The sequence below is a fragment of the Thermobia domestica genome, chromosome 5 (assembly GCF_964235325.1).
Source record: "Thermobia domestica chromosome 5, izTheDome1.hap1.1, whole genome shotgun sequence".
Taxonomy (NCBI): domain Eukaryota; kingdom Metazoa; phylum Arthropoda; class Insecta; order Zygentoma; family Lepismatidae; genus Thermobia; species Thermobia domestica.
In genome coordinates this window covers 200,747,600-200,769,609 of record NC_137458.1, presented here as the reverse complement: position 1 = coordinate 200,769,609, position 22,010 = coordinate 200,747,600, and the positions used below count along the sequence as shown (strand labels likewise).

Sequence of the window (22,010 nt, the reverse complement as noted above, 5' to 3'; positions counted from 1 at the left end):
CCATAATTTGCCATATTACGATCCCGGTGAACTTCCATGTATTTAGTTTTCTCTGCATTTACTTCTAAACCAATGTCGCTGCAAGCGTTTAATAAAGACTCTGCATTTCTTTCTATTGTTCTCCTATCGTCCCCTATTAAATTTACATCATCAGCATACGCCGTAACCTGGCGAATACAATTCAGCTGTAGGGCCTGGTTGCTATCTTTAAATTTCCTTATAGTATACTCCGGAACAAAGCTGAACAATAATGGCGATAGCGCATCTCCTTGTTTCAGCCATTCTCGACGTGGAAGCTAATGGATAAGAATTTTTCTGCTCGGACTTTACTTTGAGATTCATTTAAACATATTTTAATCAATCTAACTAGCTTTTTCGGTATTCCTAATTCTGTAACAGGGTGTCTATCGGTCACGAAAGTCAAGAATGTCACGAAATCAGAAAACGGTCATGAAAGTCACGAAATTTAGTTTCTGGGTCACACTTTTTTAAACTGTACAAATGTAAGTACAGATTGGAAATTTTTGTTCTATAAAACGTCAAAATTCACCACCAAAAATGTCTATGGTCGGCTTTAGACGCTACCAAATCGCAAGCAAAGTACGTTTCTATCGCATGGATGAAAATTCGGCCTAATTCGCGCGCAAATTCGCTCTTGAAAATGTTAGTAAATTTTATGATTTGGTAAAGAAAAGGTCACGAAATTTCATTTTGGAATTTTAGTAGACACCCTGTGTAAGAATATTGAGCAATGTACCCTACCCGAGTCGTAAGCCTTTTTAAAACCAATAAACAGTTGATGCACTGGGTAATATATTCCCATTTCTTTTCGAGTATTTACCGAATAGTAAATAACTGGTCGATAGTTGATCGATTTCCCTAAATCCACACTAATAATCTCCAATAATTTCATCTGCGTATGGAATCAATCTTGTTAATAGAATGTTAAGAGAATTGCCTCGATAATTACGGTCAGTTTTGTTGCCTTCTGAAATGGAACAGTGATTGATTCTCTCCACTCTTCTTAAATGTATTCCATAGTTTTTTTGTTTTTTTTTTTTCCGTAATGATATGTTGAATTCCTGTTGTTAAAAATTCAGAAACCTTCAGGACTGGGTAAACCGTGATGGTGGTTATAAGTCTAGGAAACCGCACGATCAGATGAACAATCTATTAGGCATATGATCCATTAACAGAAAATTTGGTACTTTCCCGATTCTGAGCAAGCTTAAGAAACAGTCAGTGCATTATAGAATTCGGGATTTTACCGATTTTGCAGATTCCATGCACCTGATAGGTGGTAACATTATTACGTATGTGATCAATGAATGACAACTTTGTTCGAAATATTCATACAATGTATATGAAAGTTAAAACCTAAAAATTTCAAGAATGTACAGAACCAGCCGAAACAAGCTCTTGATGTGCAGCTTTTAAGATTATCATATAAATGTATTTCTCTCATATTTTGCTTTTTGTTTCAAAAAGAGGGTGTGTGATATTTTGAAGTAAAAATCCTACATACAATTGTAAAAAAAGGACTTATTTTTGTGTGTAAGAAGTTAAAAATTATTATATATATGTATTCGTTAATCCTTTGGAATTCATAATGTAAATATGTTAATTTAAAAAAAAAAAAAAAAAAAAATCTTTTCGAAATTCATGGTTTATTTTAGAGGTTCTACATTATTATCTACATCAACCACTAATCAAATGAGTTCTTGTGCTATAGAGAAGCAAAACAAAGTATGCTTTATCAATATAAAGCAAAATTTTGAAAAAAGCCCAAAATTTCCCAAGCAAAAAATCGAAGCAGAAAAAACTTTTTTTTTTTTCAAACAAGCCGGGTTTTTTCCGAACCCTTGCATCTCTAGTTTTGATGTTTAGTTTTATAGTACAGCGTGTCCATAAAAATACTATCGTACTTTAAAGTGGTATTACGTTACTTTCGGTAATCATATTTAAATGAAATTGGTCACATTTGAAAGAAAAACTCAAATATTCTTGTGCATGTCAACAATGGACAATGATGTTAATAATAAACGGGATCAAACACAGAAATGTTATGGTACAGATCGAGGATAATGAAGAAATGCCAGCGAAAACAATTTTCAGTGATGAGGCTAAATTCCACGTTAGTGGAAAAGTGAACAGGCATAATGTTAGGATTTGGGGGAGAGAGAATCTACATACCATTTCGGAAGTTGAAAATAATTTCCCTAAAGCAAATGTCTTTTGTGTCGTATTGAAACGTCAAGTCTAAGACTCATTTTCCTTTCGAGAGGCCACTGTGACAGAACTGCTAGTGAGGTACTCACTAATTGGTTATTTCCACAACTGGAAGAAGGCAATGAGTATTTTCCAACAAGATGGAGCACCTCCTCACTAGCAGTTCCATGTTCAAGAACATCTGAGTGAGTGGCTTCTAGGAAGCTGGATTGGATGTGCCGGAAATAATGATAATGTATTCTACAAGTGGCCGCTGAGGTCGCCTAACTTGGCGGTCTGTGACTTATTATGGGGTTACGTAAAGGATTGTGTCTATATACCCCTACTGCCTCAAAACCTGCAAGAAATGCAAGTTCGTATCAGTGCCGCCATTCAGTCCATTTCATCAAATATGTTGGAGTGTGTGTGGGGTGAATACGAACATCGTCTATGTCTACATCGCCACTCGTGGGGCTCACATTCAATGTCTATGAGGTACAGTAAAAAATATTTAAGTTTTTCTTTCAAATGTGATCAATCTCATTTAAATACGATTATCCAAAGCGACGTAAAAGTATGATAGGATTTTTATGGACACACTGTATATAGTATAGTATGAATCAAATATTATATTTGCATAATTAAGATAACAAATGACACCACAGGTTGCCGTCTGGTTATTTGCAGCATTCAAGATCTGGAAGTTTGAACTCTTCTGGTTAACAGATGGGTGCATGCATCGACTTTGACAGCTCTCGCTGCCTACTGTGTTTCTGATACGATCTAAATGAAAATGTGGAGCTTAGTTTAGAAAGTTGAAAAGTGAATTAAATAAGCATTTGTGATACTATAAATATGGAAGAAATTAATTCTACAATTAAATTATTAATTAGCGGAAATAGTAAAAGAATGCTTGCAGTGTGAATGTTTTCGTGCATCATTAGAGTTGTGCTTAAAGGTTGGTTTCAAGGTGTAACTAAACTCAGTTTTAAATCATTACCCTAACTGTTAATTTAATTAATCTGCATTTAAATCAGTTAGTTTGCCGATCTTCTAGGACTGATTCCTTATATTAAGCAATAACTTTTTCTAAAAGGATGAACAAATGACGCCACTTCATGAGTCATTAAGTGTTTCTCTGCTGGATACAGAAAACCGTGAGTAGGCAACTCTTCTCGTAGAACAAGGTTACTAAACAATGGGATTCAGTTCGTGTTTGATGATGAATTTGAAATTTGTAAGTATTAAAGCTCGAGTTGCACTACAATTAGGTTAATACCGTTCAAAGAAAAATTACATTTTGATACCTCCTTTAAATAAATAAATAGTTATGAGTGAAGATAATGTATCATGTTCCAGCCAATGTGACCCAACCGCTTATTCCTCCGAGGAGTCTACTTCCATCTGAATTCTTTCTAAATACTGACCGAACTGTTCGATTTGTCACACTACATGTTTTGTTTACAGGACTTCCAAAATCATTTCTTTATTTGTAACACTAACCTGCTTTCCCCAGATTCTGGAGTGTTGTATTCCTTGGAATGTTCATTGTTAGTATTACATTCATCTGCTTCTGTCTTCACAATCTGTATAAAAAATAAACAAATAAATAAATAAATAAAATAAAATAAAAAATGACATCAACACATCAGCAACAACAGAATGACAACACGACTCATGAGACAGTAACACACACTTTTTCTAGATCAAAAAGTTACTTATCCGAAAGTGCTTATAAACAAAGTTGAAAAAAGAACATGATTTAAAAAAAAAAGAACGTTTTTTGTTTAAAACATGTTTTTTTTTGTTTAAAACGTTTTTAACGTTTAAAACAAAGTACTTTGTTTTAAACAAAAAAAAATGTTTAAAATGTTTATTTTGTTTAAAACAATAATCTAAATAGGCATATATATTACATTTTTACACTCTTAGGTATTGCTTGTCATTATATTCAACCGCTAGATCAAATTTCGGGAACTTCCCTAATTTCCATCCGCCCAAATGTTCAATTCCGGAGAAAGAAATCGGGATTTTCCCGATCTCCGTTCACAGAATATGTAGTTTAGTTTCTTTGTGTTACGTTCTATCAGGGCTTTAAACCTCAATGGCTCAGTCTTAAACCTCAAATTAAGGCTGGAAGATGGTTTTGGTACCAATTAATTCCTGCAAGATGCGGCTTTGCTGATGTGCATTTTATGTATGTGGAAGGAGGTAAATATCGTGTTTTTTTTTTCAACAGTTTTTTGGGGGCCATTCCCCCTCTTGGGGGATAGATTCATAAAAATTGTTACGTGAAGCAATGAAGTAAGCCACTACATGGTAATATCGTGTATTTGGACTTCTTACGTATATGGGGAAGCGAGAAGGGGACAAAGTTAGCCATTTTTTTTTTTATGGGCAAAGTTAACCTTTTTTTTTTTTTTTAACGTAAATTACATTTAGCTCAGTCCCTAATTAAGCTAGAAAGATGATTTGGTACCAAAGTATTTTTGAGGGATGAAGCTTTCCGTCAGTTGCGTTTTATGTATACAAGGGTACGTATGTATGGCCAAGAGAGGGAGGATGAATTTTTTTTTTTTTTTTTAATTTTTCATCAGGTTTTGGCGGGTATTTCTCCCCCCTTTGTGGTACATCCCTAAAAATTAGTATGTGAAGCAATGAAGTAGTCCCCTACATGATAGTAACCTGTATGTGTACGGTACTTGTTGTTTATAGAGGAAGAGGGGGTCAAATTCGGTTAATTTACATTTATTTTCGGGACTGTCCCATATAACACAAGATATATTTCACTGAAGTGGTCTAGAAGCATAATTCTTGTTCGTATACATGATGTGTGCAGCAAAAATGATTTGCATATGGACGTGGTACTATAGTGGGGGAGGGGAGAGAATGTCTAATTCAATGAATGTTTTTCTGCGTATATTCTTTTTAATATTTCCAACATAAAACGAATTCATTACGCAATTTCAGCAATGGCTACCATTTCTTGTATTATTGTCACAAGTACGTGGCCTACACATTAGCATCATTTTGTCAGTGTAGGGAGACTGCAAGGGTTGCCAGGGCCCCGCAAAGTCAATATTTTCATATTTTTAATGATTTTTTTTTATATCTGTTCTTTTTCTACGAATACGGCGGGAATTTCACGAATGTTACCTCGTTGGAATTTGTGGTCTATAAGCTTTCCAATGGTGTATAACTCATGACTCGGTGATAATTAGGGGGTCACCAGAGCCCCGAACATGAGAGTCTACCGTTTTGTTAAAATCCTTGGCGGGTGTCTAGAGTTAATTGTGTTTTTATGCCGTAGACACTAATCATTATTAACTACCCATGTTGCAGATAGAGATGTATTTTGAAAACTGTTTAGTTAAAATGCATTTGCTCCTTGTAGGCTAGTCACTGCTCTTTTCTATGAGTTGTATTGTATGTGTCAGAGTATTTCTTCTAACTAATGATGTGAGAAATGTTCATTATTATGGAAGTGATAGTGGTATTTAAAAAAAAAAAAAAAAAAGTTTTGAATTTGTGAATTTGGATCTTAAAATAGTGTATAGTGTGTTTAACCTCCATTATTCTTGGAAATTAAGAAATGTTCAAATACTTCACTTGAATTTCTGTTGGTTTAGTTATACACACATTGATGTGCAGAATTTCGTTCAGTAATTGCTGTTATAATAAGAATATAACTCTGCTTGTAATTTACTCCATGCACAAATCCTGCGGAGGATGGGTTGTTTGTTAGAAAATTAAATTAGCTTCTTCAATCTGATATTTTAGTTGTTTTAAACATGTCCAACCAGCATCGAAACAAACACGTTTAAAACAATTTGTTTAAAACGTTTAAAACAAACTGAATAAAACAACAGCCCTCGTTTTAAACATGTTTTAAACACTTGTTTTAAACATGTTTTAAACACTTGTTTTAAACATTTTGTTTTAAACATATCAACCCTGCTTATAAATGAAAAAAATTCCTGTACCAAAACCTGCAACTAACATGTTATTCATTTGCGGAGATTTACACTTTCTTGAGCTACAAAATTCGCATGAGAGCTCTGTCTAAATTTGAATTATTAACAAAGTCGTTGAACAAATTGCTCCTCCATATCAAGAGTTTCAAAATATATGGAGACATTTTACAATCATTTACTTAATATATGGTAGCAATCCAAAATTGGAAAAGATCACAGTGAACTATATCAAAAGTATAGGTAAAAGTTCTAATGTAAATATTCATTGGTGTCTCACATACGCAAACGTCCGAACGGGTCAGGAAAATATTTGTTTTCCTTAACTGTATCCAGTACATCAAAATAAGTCCTGAAGGAAATTTTCTCATCTCGACCGCCATTGGATGGCAGAAAAATGCATTTTAAAATTCCACCCTTAACAAGATTTTCATCATTTAGATAAATCTTATACTTTCAATAAGACGCATGTAACTTTTAATTAAAGTAGAAAGACAATTTATATCTCATTTGAGTTGTTATTAGTGACCTCTCCTTCGGTAGAAGTCTAATTTAAATATTCCTAAAAAGAGAAATACCAGAGATATTTCGAAAATTTCCCGATAAAAATGTTAATTCTCTTGTTTTATTCGCTTATCATTTGGGAGCAATGCCTCGCAGAATGCAGCAAGAAAACAACAGAGGCATGCCCTGTTGCATTCCTAAGGTACTGTGTGAAGACTGTTCATTACTCCCTATTATGAAATTTTTTGAGGAAACATACAATGTTTTGCACATGGAACTGCCTGTAAAAGCCTGTCAGATTTTGACAGGCATTATGCAGGCACCTGTTTCGGCGAAAAACACATGTAAAGAAAAAATATTACAGGCACATTGTCTTCAGGTGATATGCATGTCGAAAAAGTATTAAACTTCTGTTGGAAATTTTGCACGGAAACACGCGTTGTACAAAGCCTGTACATTAAAATGAGAACATGCAATGTACACGTAGCCACTCATATGCAAGTAAATGGAGGAAATATGTGCATATAAAGTACCTTGAATGGATTGTTGATAACATACGTAATACAGTAAGAATGAAAAGTACAAGGAAGGTACCTGTTTAACAACATGTAATATACATGTGTGACATTCGCATTACATGTAAATACCATGTATTAGCGTATAGCACGGAAAACGCATAATGTAGAATACGTTATTTTGCATTTATCATTTTCGTGTACATGCGAAGTGTGTAACTCCCCTACGTGCAGCGTACAGGCAATGTACAGGTGAACGGGAACATGCAATGATCATGATTGCCAATAAATGGATTAAACAGATACGTGTGGTAAATAAGGTGGATTGGAGTGAATCATTAATGTTACAGGTGTAGGAAACATGTAATATTCAGGCAACAAGTCTTCAGTTTGTCATGCACATATGCAAGGTCCTGATACATGTATATTACTTAATGCGGTGTACTTTACATATATATTCCGCTAACACGCTCACTAATTCGCTAACACATGTATTTAACATGTCAATTACATTTATCAAATAAAAGGCAGCTGTCGTCAGATCCTCATGAGGTAAACGTATATGTCAACTACATGGAATATGCCGATTACGTATGTCTTTCCATTTTCTACATGTTGTTTACAGGCATTTTTCACGTTGCAAGATTGCAACCCTATCAACATGAAAACTACCTGTTTCCGTGAAATGAACATGCAATGATCGTGAAAAAAATCGATTCCTGTCTCATGCGTTTAAAAGTGTTCTATTTTCAGGCGCATGTACAGGCGTCTGTAAAAATATGCCCGTTTATGCATGTTTCACAGGCGCCTGTAAACCACCTGTATTTTCTGTCTGGGCCACAAGTAACTAAGAAAAAAATATGTTCTCACTCATAATAATGAAAAAGTAGAAAATTGAATTTAGCAAAGTAGAAAATGTTTGTTCACATACATGCGTTCTAATATGAGTGTAAATAGTCTACATCTCGTTTGAATTGCAATTACATTTTATATTCGGATATGGGAAATAACATGTATTCTGACATTTTCCTTAGAACTTTTCGCGTTCATAGTTCATTCGGTTATTACTCGGAAGCCCTGTCTGAAACACAAAAATATTCGGCCATATCCTATAATACCGCAAAGGTATCCTTTAAGTTTAAGTGTTGACAGCACCAATAGAACCTGAAAAGCATGGAATGGTTCCATTACATTGGTATTTTCGTGCAAATTCCCGGATAGAGTAAGCAAAGGCAGTAGACTGAAATGGAATGGTTTGTATCAACAATAAAACGTAACATTTGCGCAGTTATTAGGCAAGTACACACTACCTCAAGTAATATGCGAATGAAGTGAAGAGGCAAGAAGTTCTCGGAAAGCTTTGATATTTACTTCTCTTACCCTCTGTTACTTCAATATTTTTGGGAGTGTTCAAACTAGACATACAGCAAAGGAAAGCCCACTGAACTGCAATCTGAACGAAGCTGTATCTATACTTCAATTGAGGAGTTGGATGGCAAAGTGCCGTAACTTTTTATTTTATTTTATTTATTTATTTTTTCATTTCCGTGAACTTGAAACCATAACCAGTTGGATGGCAGGGCAAGAGATGGCAGCACCAAGAACGTCGTAAATTCGAATTCTCGATTACCTTGCACGGCAAAGTGGCGTAAGTCAGACAACATTCGACAAGAACCACTTTACAAAGGGCATCAAGTCTTCAGGTCTGAAAAAAAAAAAAAACTGGTAATTCTTTTTTTTAAAGTTTTTTACGGTTTATCCCGAGCTTGAAAAAAAAACCGGAAAGTTTGGGAAAATTTGTGTTTGAAAAAGATAACTGAGTACTTATGTTTGTTGTATTAGAATAGGAAAATTTTGTGGCAAATATATGTGCACCACTCATCCAAACACTTTAAAGTTAGCATCATGATGGAATGAAGTTATGACTACAAAAGAAACTAAATTATAATCCTAGTTAGCTTAATTAATATAGAAGCATTAAAATTATCTTAAGCAATGTATGAAGTTACCACTTGATGGAAGGGAAGTGTTAAAATACCGGGGTCAGATCCATTTTAGTTAATATATTAAATCAAAGATATTTTATAGAGATATCTTCCTTGTGGTATGTAAAATTTCCGGAAATTTGAACCCATTAGAAAAAAAATATTTGTTCGGAAATATTGGCAAAAACCGGAAAATAGGAGGGACAAGTTGCTGCAGCCAACATCCTTTTAATAGTTGGATGTGGACAGGATTCTTTCCCCAAAACAAAGGGAAGGTTTCCTCCGTAGGAGGTCGACCGGGGTGAGGCCGAAGTTTTTTTTTTTAGATAGAAAGGCTCTAATCCTGCTTGCTGTAACATGTGTCTGCAGCATATATACAATGTATTTCGCCAACAGGAAAAATACTTAAAGCAACAGATTTTAATTTTCCACTTCAGTTTTCTGCTTTCTGGTAAAATCCCTTTTATTATTTGTATACTTTTAGAATAACTCAAAAAGAGAGAGGATCTTATTTACACATACACATACACACACACACACACACACACACACACATACACACACACCACACAAGTGAGTAAATTTGAGCAACGAGAAACATATTAAAGGACTGAATATGTGGAAACTTCCGTTCGTTATTAAAGACTAGCAGAATGCTCGTTCTTTCCATGGGGAGAGTACGTTTCATTTTAGACATAAAGGGCACCAAAACTGCCACCTTATGGACTCAAAAACTATGCATTCGACATTAATATCTGTCATTTTCAATTATCTTTACATGTCACCATCCTCCCTTAGGAGTACTAATAGGGCTGAATTTGTATTTAAACGGCATTGGCTGTTCATCTCAGCGACACAGAAAACTATGGATTCGACACTAATAACTGCCATTTCCGATCATTTATATATATATATATATATATATATATCCCCTTCTCTCCCCCAAGTTGCGGGGCTGAATTTGGATAAGTTTAACGTCCCATGGATATGCCGGTTAGGCTAAAGGAGACGGTGATAATGACAAATGAGTGAAATGGTGGAATGAAGAGTGGGAGAAAACGGGACAACCCCGAGAAAACCCACGAGCACGATGTTTGTCCACCACAAAGTCCACACGGCGCGAGCTGGGATCGAACCAGGAACCCCAAGCACCGGAGGTGAACGCCCTACCACTGAGCCTCCGCGCCCCCTGGGGGCTGAATTTGGATTTAAACGGCTGGAAATGTCACTGTTCAAAACTAGGCGAATTTTAGGCGAAATTTATGTACTTTATATGTATTTCGTGCCGCTAGCTAGTTCCAATTGTTTAAGAATATGCCCCTGCCAAATATCAGTAACTTTCGTGAAAAGAAAAGTGTCATGTTGATATACATTGCTGTACTTTTTCCTTAATGCTTAAGAAACATTGTTTGGGATTGAAATAGGTTAACGATTGGGAATTAATTCAAAATTAAAACCCAATACTTTCACTTAAATGACATAATTAACATTTAATACTAATTCATAATGTTTTTTCTTCAGTTCGCGACTTGTATTATACGAAGAAAAAGATTTGATTTAAATCAAAAAAATCGATTTAAATCAAAAAAATCAACAAAAATGATTTTTTTGAAAAAATTCATGATTTTTTTCCACCCTGTTTATATATAAAATAAGAAAGTTATATAAAATAAGATTCCCCTCTGGATCCGCCCCTGATATAAATATTTTTCCCCAATCAAGTTCAGTTTTCTCGGGCTTCGGTTTGTCTCCCAGTCATTGTAGAGATCCTAACGGGGTCACTGGACGGAAAGGCTATGCAGTCCGGAGAATGTGTAATCTACAATACAGCACTCAACGAAGTACAGGTTGTGACCATTGCTAACGGTCTCCCAAATATTATCAAAGCTAGTGTGACCCACAATGATGAACTAGAAACTTCTTTTCGTAGTGCTGAAAATATTCGTTTACATGTCACTTGCCGAAAGAACTTTATTAATGAGAATCAGATAATCAAATACTGCAGAGAGAACTCCTCAAGTAATGAAGCTAACGTACAAAATACTTCGAGAAAAAAATAGGAAAGCATCTACTTCGACTTTTGATTTCAAACAACATTGCTTATTTTGTGGAAAGACGCTTCTTTTCGAACGGAAACGAGAAAGCCTCGAAAGTACCGAAAATCAATCCATGAGGTGACAACAACATAAGTTCGCTGAAGCATAATTGAACAAGGATTGAAACGAAGGAATGAACTAAGTGAAATTGTGTGAGCTAGGGTGAATAGTGTGGTCGAATTTTTGTGATGGACAAACACTGCTCGTGGGTTTTCTCGGGGTTCTTCAGTTTCCTCCCACTTTCTTCATTCCACCATTTCACTCACCTCTCATTATCACCGTCTCCTTTAGCCTAACCGGCATAAACGTGAGACGTAAAACTTAAAGATTTCGTTTAGTATGGTCGAACTAGTTGCAGCAGAAGTTAAATATCGTAGAGATTGCTTTAGCGGTTTTTTTAAACTTATAACTTTAAATAAAACCGGCAAATCTGTGGAAAAGAGAGAAACATTTTTTTAAAAAAAACTGTCTGACTATATAAAAAGTGATGATGAATGCCAATTTTCAGTAACAGAGCTCCATACAACGCTTCAAAATTATTCAGTCAAAAGTGATTGCCATACAACAATATAAATGAAAAGTCTACTCATGGAAAGATTTGGCTCCACGGTTATGGTAGAAACACTGTTCTAACGTTTAAAGATGAAGGAAAGAAGCTATTGCATAGGTTTGGTATGAGATGAGAGATACCGACGAGGAACAAGAAAGAGCTCGGATCGTTTCAATGGTAGCGAAAATTATCAGAGAAGACATTCAATCGAAGATACATGACAACTCACCTTATTCCCAGGCAGATCACCTGTTGGTTCACAAGAATCAATGTGTCCCACCAACTCTGAAACTCTTAGTTGAGGGAATAACTGCAAGCAAGAAACGTGATCAAAGATTTTGGCCAGAAAACAGGACATGGTCTGTCACAGTATTATTTCAATGTGTCACTGTAGAACATTTACGTCTCCTATTCACTTAGCTGTAGGAGTCTACTGCTTACGACATTTCAGTTCCCGCAAATTAGTAGATATTCTTTACTGTCTTGGTATGTGTGTTAGCTACACAGAAGTTAGTTTATATAAATTTTGATCCACAACCCACTTGTCATTTCACGCAATTTGTTTTAGACAACGTTGATTTTAACACAAGAATTCTTGATGGCCATGGAACCTTCCACAGCATGGGCAGTATCTCAATAAGTACGCCTCCTGAAGAATCGGTAACTGGTATTCTGGCCCCTCATCTGCAAATTCCAGCAGCAGAAATTGTGTCCTCCTTGGGCAAACAAGAAATAGTTCCTTACAAGGAGAAAACAAGCATCGGCTTGTCGAGAATCGAAATCCAGTCAGTCTCTCAGTCTCAGTCAGTCTCAGTCTCTCTCAAGTTGGCAGAATTCTCGAACAATCTTTGGATAGCCATGCATCTTGCGAAAGTTACGCCACAACCACTGTGAAATGGTGCCATGCACGCCGTTTACACGAATCAAGATAATACTTTTGATATAAGCAGTGTAGTGCCTTTCCCTTTCTTCTGTAATTTAGCATCAGATATTAATACTATCTACTCTATTCTTCTGTATGCAGTAAAAGAGTGCAAGAAACGTGAACAATGCACATGTGTTTTAATATTCGACCAGTCATTATACTGGAAAGCTGTTGAGATCGTATCTGCAACTGAAGAAATTTCTGAATTGTCCAAAGTTGTAGTGTGATTAGGAGGTTTCCACTTATGTCATTTCTAGGCACGATTGATACAGTATGTCAGGAAGTGGTATACAGGAACTGTGGGGTATCCTATGCGCGAAGACAACAATAGTGAAAACGCTGAACGTCCATGTCTAGGGATGTAAAATACCTGGGTATTTATTTCAGCGGGTAAATACTCTGGGTACATACCCGTGTATTTACCCAAAATGGGTATTTTAGTGGGTATTTTATGTTTCAATTAGCAATAAATGGATTTTATCGTTGACAATGAAGAATATAATGGTTATTTGTATCACCTGCAACAGGAGCACTAAATAACCATCTAATTAATCATTTTTTTCTAGTAATTAAAGAATGAATTTGATATTTATTAAGTAATACAGTCAGATTTCCTACTTACTCACCATAATTTTCTTTCTACTTACACTAAATTTCCTTCTATTACCTTGACGGAAAATAATTATTCATTCTACCTTGTAAATTCTTATCTTGGTGTGCCCCTGAGGAATCCAATCAACTACATGGTAGAATTTGGTAGTGTATTATTATTATTATTATTAACCATTATTATTAACTTAAGTGTTGTTAATTTAATGGTTCACCCTGTCCCGCTTAGTGGGCATTGTGCTGAACAAACACCGTGTGTCTACGTTTTCTCCGAGTTCCGCTTCCTGCCACTTTCTTCATTCCAAAATTTCTTTCATTCTTATCATCGACGTCTTCTGTGGCTTAGCCGGCATAACCATTACTTAAAAACAAATTTTCTTACGGCTCTTGTGAGTTCAGTATCCCTACTTTCTACATGAAATTTGCCTGGAAACTTCCCGTTTGACATTTAGCTAGTTGTAGGGACGTATGCAGAAGGTATGTCCTGATGATCCTGAAACTTCTCTCCAATCCCGACAATTTTGTAACTTTTGCCTAAGGCTAGGGGCGATTTTACAGATAATACAATGTGTCCTCACATAAAATTTGTCTTCTATGTTATTATTATTATTATTATTATTATATTATTATTATTATTATTATAATTGCCAGGGACGGGTACTCTGATAATAGAAATTCTACAACAAATAACAGACGTAGATACCATTTTAATAAACCATAGAATTTAAAGAAAAGTGTTTCCTGTAGAAGTTGTTTCTTTTTCAATACTGCTTCTAAAGAAATCGAAATTGATAATACTTTTCATTTGAAATTTTCGAGCTGACCCCCCGTAGAGATATTAACCCTATGCCACTGGATATGGAAGCATCATCATTTGATTCTTTACATACGATTTGGTAATTCAATTTTTAGTTTGAAATGTCTACGTGCATTACGAGCTGAGAAAAATGCCTGGGACAAGTGGTCTGATATTAGCAATTCTACAACAAATAACAGAAGTAAATGCCAAACCATACAATTTAACGAAAAAGGTTTCCTATAAAAGTTGTTTCTTTTTCAATAGCGCTTGCAATGAAATCGAAATTGATAACACTTTCCATTTCAAATTTTGGAGTTGACCTCCAGTAGTAATATTCCCGCTACGCCACTGGATATGGGAGCATCACCATTTGATTTTTCACATACGATTTGGTAATTCAGTTTTTTGTTTGAAATGTCTACGTGCACTACGAGATAAGAAAGATGCCTGGGACGGGTGGTCTGATATACCCTGTATTCACATGTCCTTATGATACACCTGAACCCGGAAATTCGGGGAAACCGAATTTTTTTCTGAAAAAAATCACTCGTAACATTTGCGCCCCTCGAGCCTGGACCCTGATTCACTTAGGGATCTCCAAAAAGATTGAGAAATACTCAAAGGTACACACAATCCGTATGCAAAATTTCAATCTGATACCTTGAAAACCAAAGGGCGGAAAAATTTTTGGGATCTGCCGTAAGAAAAAAAGTCACGCCCGTTCGCCTCCACTTGACGCCGCCAAGTTGACCATCCGGGTCCAAAGCGCACCTGGGGTGTTCTTTCGTCCTTGCTTGACTTGATCAATAAAAAACACTTTCAATACGTGACGCGTTCCCAATCAATTCAGGCAGGTAAAGAAAAAATGTACCGGTGAAGTCATGGATTTTGGTAATTATTTGTTTGTGATTTCCTTGTGGAAAATTAAGAAACCCGAATTTTTTGTTTTCTCGATAAAAATTTTTTTACTGAGATATTGTCGCCTCAAGTTCATTGTCTGTAATTGCCGAAGACCATAAAGTAGTATTTTGTACTACTTTCGACGAAGCATATCGTCAGCAACAAATTAACAAAGAAGTAATTCTTTTTTGTCTAATAGAAAATTGTGTGTAGTTTGTGATATCGGAAGGTTATTCTCATGTCTTGTATACAAGTTGTCCAAAAAATTTCGAAAATTATACGATTTCGAAATTTTTACCCTCTTTTCCGTAACAATATTATATATATATATATATATATATATATATATATATATATATATGTATATAATATGTTGTTTACAACTGAGTAGGTGTGGCTAGGCTCTTTAACGCAAAAATACTTTAGAGAGGTTGTGACTTATTTTAGCTGTAACAACAACGAAAAGTTGGTCGTTTTCGCAAAGTCCGCCATATTTGGTCGCCATTTTCTTAGAAAACGTATTTTCAAAAAAATATAATTTTTCAGTATAAATGAGCTATGTATGTGTTCTAAAGGCTCACCAAGTTTTATGTTCAACCACGCACTGGTTTAGATTTTATGGCTAAAAGTTTCCTCCGAAAAATTGTGTTCACGAGGCAAGTCGCGGGATATTGAAATTTGACGGAAGACGATGCTTCGGTCGCCAATAATTCATTTTTCACCTTTGCGAAGTTCGCAGAACATATGCTGATACAGTACATTAGTTACCATATATTGATCGAAACCAGAAAAGGACAACATTGATTCGCAAAATGAGATCGACTATGAACACTGCTGCATAGTCAAAATCTGTTACCCAAGCACTAATAACGCAATGGAACAATTTGTGTATAATGGAATAATATGCTAGCATGCTTAGAAACACAAATGTTTATATGCAAATATAAATACTTACCACTAGTGTGTCCTCCATGAAAAGCGATGAATGGTTTCCTCAGTATCAAAAACACTTATTTTGTGTGACCCTTCCTGTGCTGTCTACCGGTGCAGGTGTATTAACGATTTTTAAAATGTTTGTTAATGGGATAGAACATGTATTTTCTTTCTTCCTGTGCTCAGGGGGAAATCTATAACCTCCAGAAGGCCCATGCGGTAACATAAACATGACAGTTACATAACGAAACTCATAGTTTACCGTTAAAACTTCTGCCACCCACCATTCATTGTCATAAAGACAAGTAACAAAGCAACCAGACTTAATATCATTCAACTGCACAAAGCCATCCCCAACATACTTTGTCCCAATGTTCTCTGGTTCGTGGAGATCATGATTGACTGTGCGAGATAAGTACATTTTGTCGTTCTGGGAAAGCAAACTATATTTCTGAATACCTATAATAGGACGAACCATTTGCCACGCCGACACTTTCTGTTTTCAAAAATCTTCCACATCCAAATCTTCGTAATAATATAATTTTAATTAAAGGTACATAATCTTCCACAGTTAATGCAAAATCTTGTGCAAAATGTTTTACAATTCCCCCAATGCCATCACGCGGTCCTTTTCCATGTCCAGCTGCCGTGAAAGGCCATTGTTTAAATTTATACGAGTAATTTTTCAGTTCCAGAAACTGAAATTGGTTCCTGAAGTGGCTAGCTGCTTCACCGGACACAACTGTCAACTTCATTATTTCTGCTTGGCTTGCCAATTTAACGTGCTCCTCATTTTTTTTTTCATAGCGTATATAGCATGGGCGGTGTCATGTACTTTATCGTCACTAACAACAGTGTAGGATCGGGTTTCATTGCCACTGTATGTAACTGAAGTGAAAATTGAGATTTGGTTAGATTGCCAGTGGTAACTTTGTATTTCCCCAGGCAGTATTACAGACCAATTTTCTGCAAAATCAACGTGCATTACTAAATAACTACTATCGTTACGCACCGTAAGTTTTTCAGTAGCTACAGCTTTCCTTTGAATTTCCTTCACTTTCCTATACACAAGAACTTTAACTGTGACTGCACCAATGTACGCGACGAAACTTTACAGAGGAACGGTTTTCGTTATAATATTATTGTTTTCCCAAATTGCATAAGAAACCCTTCTGTTAGGTATTCTTCCAATTCCAGAGAAGCGATGTGTATTCCTTCTATGCCAGACCAATCGGCATATTCTTGTAGCTTGCAACTTTGACTGTCAATTGGGCATACCACAAGTGAAAAGAGCTCCTGGAACACTTCTTTACTAGTTTTTTTGTTTCTCAGATTATTTAAAGCAATAACGGCAAGTTCGAAGTTCGCACAGTAGACACAAACACAAAAGTCTCTACAGGGTTGGGGTACAATCTATTTCGGCCGCAGGCTATAAAATTTTGAGTGGCTCATTTTCAATTCTGGATTTTCTCTTGTAAAGACTTCATATATTTCCTTAATTGACCGGGTTAGGTATCGCGTAACTTTCTTTGTCTTACCATCTTCTACCACAGTGACAACATCGCTTTTGTTTGGGCTTTGACGGGAGCAGTCAAATTCGTCACATAGATAATACTTCAAAGCTCTTTCAACTGTGTTCTCATCAATTAAATGGCCACAGTATGGGTCGGGATTTCTGTAAATTCCTTTGGATTTTATTACTGTTCTTGACTTGTCAATTAGGTATTTTGTCACGGAAGGGAATAATTCTAGTGCCTTTGACCTGGAAATGGAAGTTGGTATTATCGTAGCCAATCGTACCTTTTCATTGTAAGATGTTATTGCGCTAAAGGCTTTAGTGATATTTTCTTCCCATGCTACACATAAAGAACAGTTACCGGGACTGAGTGGGGTGGTTTTAGTTGGTGTAAGATCGACGTTGTGCACTGAACCTACTGTTTTCGCTACAACTTTTTCAAATTCTTGAGACAGTTTGCGACGTATTTTTTTTATTTTTTTAATTTTTTTATTTTATTTTTTTTACGCACATGAAATTCGTTGGTGACTTTTGAGACTTGTCGGTGACACAAGTTGACTAATGTCTCCCTATTTCCATTACTTGTACGGCCAAATTTAAAGAATGTGTGAGAGTTGCAGGATCTTCATACCTCTGCTCATCAGTACCAGGTGATATTACCGTCGGAGTACTAGGCTGAATATTTGATATGGATGGTTCAGAAAGGTCTTCTCTTGCACTTACATAATACTCAACACACCGCGAACACGAAGTATCAGCATCCGAAATAAGAAGATGATTACAGCGTTGAAGTACACTAACCAGTCCTAACTCGCCAACAGAACGAAATTTTCTTGACTTTGGTTGATAAATCACTTTTTTGTGCCGTTTTGCATAGTCCGCATACTTAACACGGTGTTCAGTAAACGTACTCATTATAAAGAATTACGATAAAAATAGGACCGGTTAACAGCTTAAAAACGATTGTCTATAACATATATTTGTGAAAGTATACAAGCTGTTTAGTCACTCACACAACGCACCGAATATTTTCATTGATACGGTCATTTTTTTTTTTTTTTTTAAAGCAATGACGTAGTTTTACAGGCCAAGAACGCCCAAGTATTTTTCCTTTCAAGATTTATCTGTAAATTCTTCCTCCAGAAAATTATTAACCACGAAGAACTGAAAATTACACAATCATATAGACGAGAGAGACTGAAATTATAATTCTACAAAGCACTTCAACAACTTTGCGTACATACTTTGTCTTAGCCACAATGTATATATTTACAACATGTTCTCACGATTACGTAAATTAATGAAAATTCCAGTCTTTGTTTAAATTTTAAGAGCCCGTATAGTCGAAAACACAAGTTCTTCAAAATGCGAACCTTAAGAACGTATTCAGTTAACATTCGAAGGCACTACAAAAATTACAATAAGAAGCGAATGAGCAGCAAAACTAACCACCCACAACACACTCCACGACATTTACACTTGAAATGATCTTATGAGCAAATGCAAGACCAAGATCAAGACCGGGGTGGTCTTGGTCTTGGTCTTGCGCATCCAGTCTTTGTCTTGCTCGCACAAGCCTTGCATGTCTTGCACTTAAGAAATCTTAATCTTTTCATAGGTAAATTTTACTCTGGATATAAGGATAATAAACTTATACAATGTGCCAATACTAACGGAAATACAATATATGTTTCCAAATGTAATAGTTTTAAATTCGTGTATGATGATAGTGTACAACATAGGTGATGGATGACCTTATTTTTTTTTTTAATGTGCCCATGCCTCACTATTTATAAGATAAATCACAACGTTTCGTAACCTGTTCATATTTTTTAACAGATCCAGCACTCCACTAGTTTCCAAACTGAGAAGGCTACCCGTGAGACGCAAGAAAGAAAATCAAGACGGCAGAGATTATTGAAATACCATGAATTGCAAAATTATTTTTACATACTAAAGGCGTCAGATTTTTCTCTTCAACCACGATTAGCTAATCTTTGTATTAAACAAATTTCAAATTAAATATTGGGATTTTGTTTTACTGGTTCCAATACGTACTCTATGGGGCAGAAACATGGACATTACGCAAAAGCAATAAAAAAAAATTGCAGGCTTTCGGAACATGGGCATGAAAAAAAAAAAAGAAGAGAATTAGCTGTGTTGAACGGAAGACTAATGAGGTGTTAGCAATATTAGCGGTAGGAGAAAGAAAAATTTTAGATATTGTTAAGAGGAACTGGTTAGGATATTGGCTGAGGAGGAACTATCATGAGGGACGTGCTAGAGGGTATTGTGGAAGGAAAGAGAGGGGTAGAGCGAAGGAGAGTAGTTGAAGAAAAATATAAACAGAAAATTGTTACATCAAGACGAAGAGACTAGCTGAGGACCACCGTACGTCGAACCTTCTCAGTTGCAGCAAGTAACCTGCTAATAATAGCAGAAGAGTTATGATGATGATGTTGGTATGTTCAGCAATATTGACAAAACCAGAGAGAAAGTTAAAATAATAATGATTATAATAAAATCTCTTAATATTTTGGAATAATTTGAGCGAAAGCTGAAAATGACTCAACTGTCTGTCTTTTGTGTAAACTCAATTTATATAAATACTTTTGACCTGTATTAGAAACACTAAATAACGGCATCAAACTCAAAGTTATTTGAAGTCTCACTTTTGAGTATGGATTACTAGCATCAATTATCCACTTCGTTGGATTAAACTAAACAATAATAATAATAATAATAATAATATATTTCGTTAGTCAGTTACTTTTTACTTTGAACAATTCCATTTCAAATCGTCCAGGCAAACCACAATTGGTCCCCATCATAGTGTCAGATTTCATTTATTTTTTTTTTATATGGGATCTACATGCAATATTATTAGACCCATATTTTTTCTTTTTGCTGAAAAAAAAATTTTCCTTCGATATATAGCCTTCCAAAATAGCTGCCCTCCTCTCGGATTCCTCGAAAAAGAGAAAAACATGTCAAATTAAGTTTTATTGTAGAGAAAGAGTGTACTTAGTAACATAATCGCAATAGCACGAAGAGTATAAAGTTGTGTTTCGGTGGAGGGCCAAAATTCGTCAATTGGTCCAATAGGAATGGCGCAATTCACTCGCAATGTTGCCAAGTTTGGTGAATTTTTTGCTAACTTCAAACATTTTTTTCTGTCCTCACGAGCAATATCAACCTCCGCTTTTAGCATCGAATTCTATTCCATAAGGTCTCGTGAAAATGTAAAGGACTTACGTTTCTGATTATTACATCCCACGTTATAGCATAATGAAAAGCTGAAAATTTCATTAAGACGATGTGTTTGGACGCCATTTTCTCAAAAACTCCACCATTTAAAATTTATTTATTTATTTATTTTTTTATTTATTTATTTTTTTTTTTTTTTTTACATGTATTGGAGAAGTACCTAAGTATTTAATATCCGTTAACCGTTCATGTGGCTGCGGCACCTAACATTCGCAATTAATTATTGAAATTTCGATTTTTGTACTTGGAATATAAATATTTCCTATGAGCATTTAGGTCCTATACACAAGGCGATTTGAAAGGGAGTATGAAAATTTTGAGAGATGAATCCTGACATCAAATCCAGTAGAAAAGTTCCTATAGACATGAATCGAATTCCGCTTCGTTTTCGAGTTACAGGGTTTCCAGCTCGGGACCGAAAATCAGACCGTGACAATGGAAAATAAAATATAAGTTTCGCGTTAAATCAGAACTATGTGTTAAAGTTATGATGAAGTTCAGAAAGTTGATTTGTATCAATATGATGATTTTTACGTGCTTTGCAATTTGGTTGGCAGTGTTGCCAGCTTGGTAGAACTTTTATTTGTTTGCAAATGACACTACGTGGTTTTTATTTGATATTTGGTATTCATTAATGATTGTAAACATCACATGAAGCACAATTTTCCCCCACATCACCAGTTTCGAAAACTCAGATGTATTTCATTAAAAAGTTTTATCTCGTGTCCTATTGATAGTTCGCAACATTAGGTGTGAATTTCACTTGATGTTTGCCATCATTAGTAAAACCAAAATGTCGAATAAAAACTACGTCTGTGTAAGTTATGATAATAATAATAATAATAATAATAATAATAATAATAATAATAATAATAATAATAATAAGAAGAAGAAGAAGAAGAAGAAGAAGAAAATTTAATTTTTTATTATTGCAAAACCTCTCGTAACTCCACGCATGAAGTTCAACTTAGTGCAACTGTTCTTCAGAGAATGATATTTATGCGTAAGATTAGCAAATGTACAAAACCTACATCGCGACGGAAAAGATCCCACACCCAGAGCCGTAGCTACGGGGGGAGGGGGGAGCTGGTAGCAAGAGTGCGCCGAACAAGCATTGAAGCAACAAGCAACACCTATTTACGGTGTTTGTGTGAATAATAATGGAGAAGTCCTATTACAGTAAGGACCGTATTAAATGTGTTGGTTATGCTAAAAGCCATAAGAGGATTGTG

General features: G+C 35.4%; 1 protein-coding gene across 1 annotated transcript in view; it reads right to left on the bottom strand.

The window, feature by feature from the left end:
* LOC145686343 (uncharacterized) overlaps nucleotides 1-22,010 on the bottom strand; it is a 208,276-nt gene that overhangs the window by 111,030 nt on the left and 75,236 nt on the right. The window contains exon 3 of the mRNA XM_081759574.1: nucleotides 3,712-3,794. Within this exon, the coding sequence (XP_081615700.1) occupies nucleotides 3,712-3,794 (83 nt within the window). The remainder of the gene's footprint in view (nucleotides 1-3,711; nucleotides 3,795-22,010) is intronic.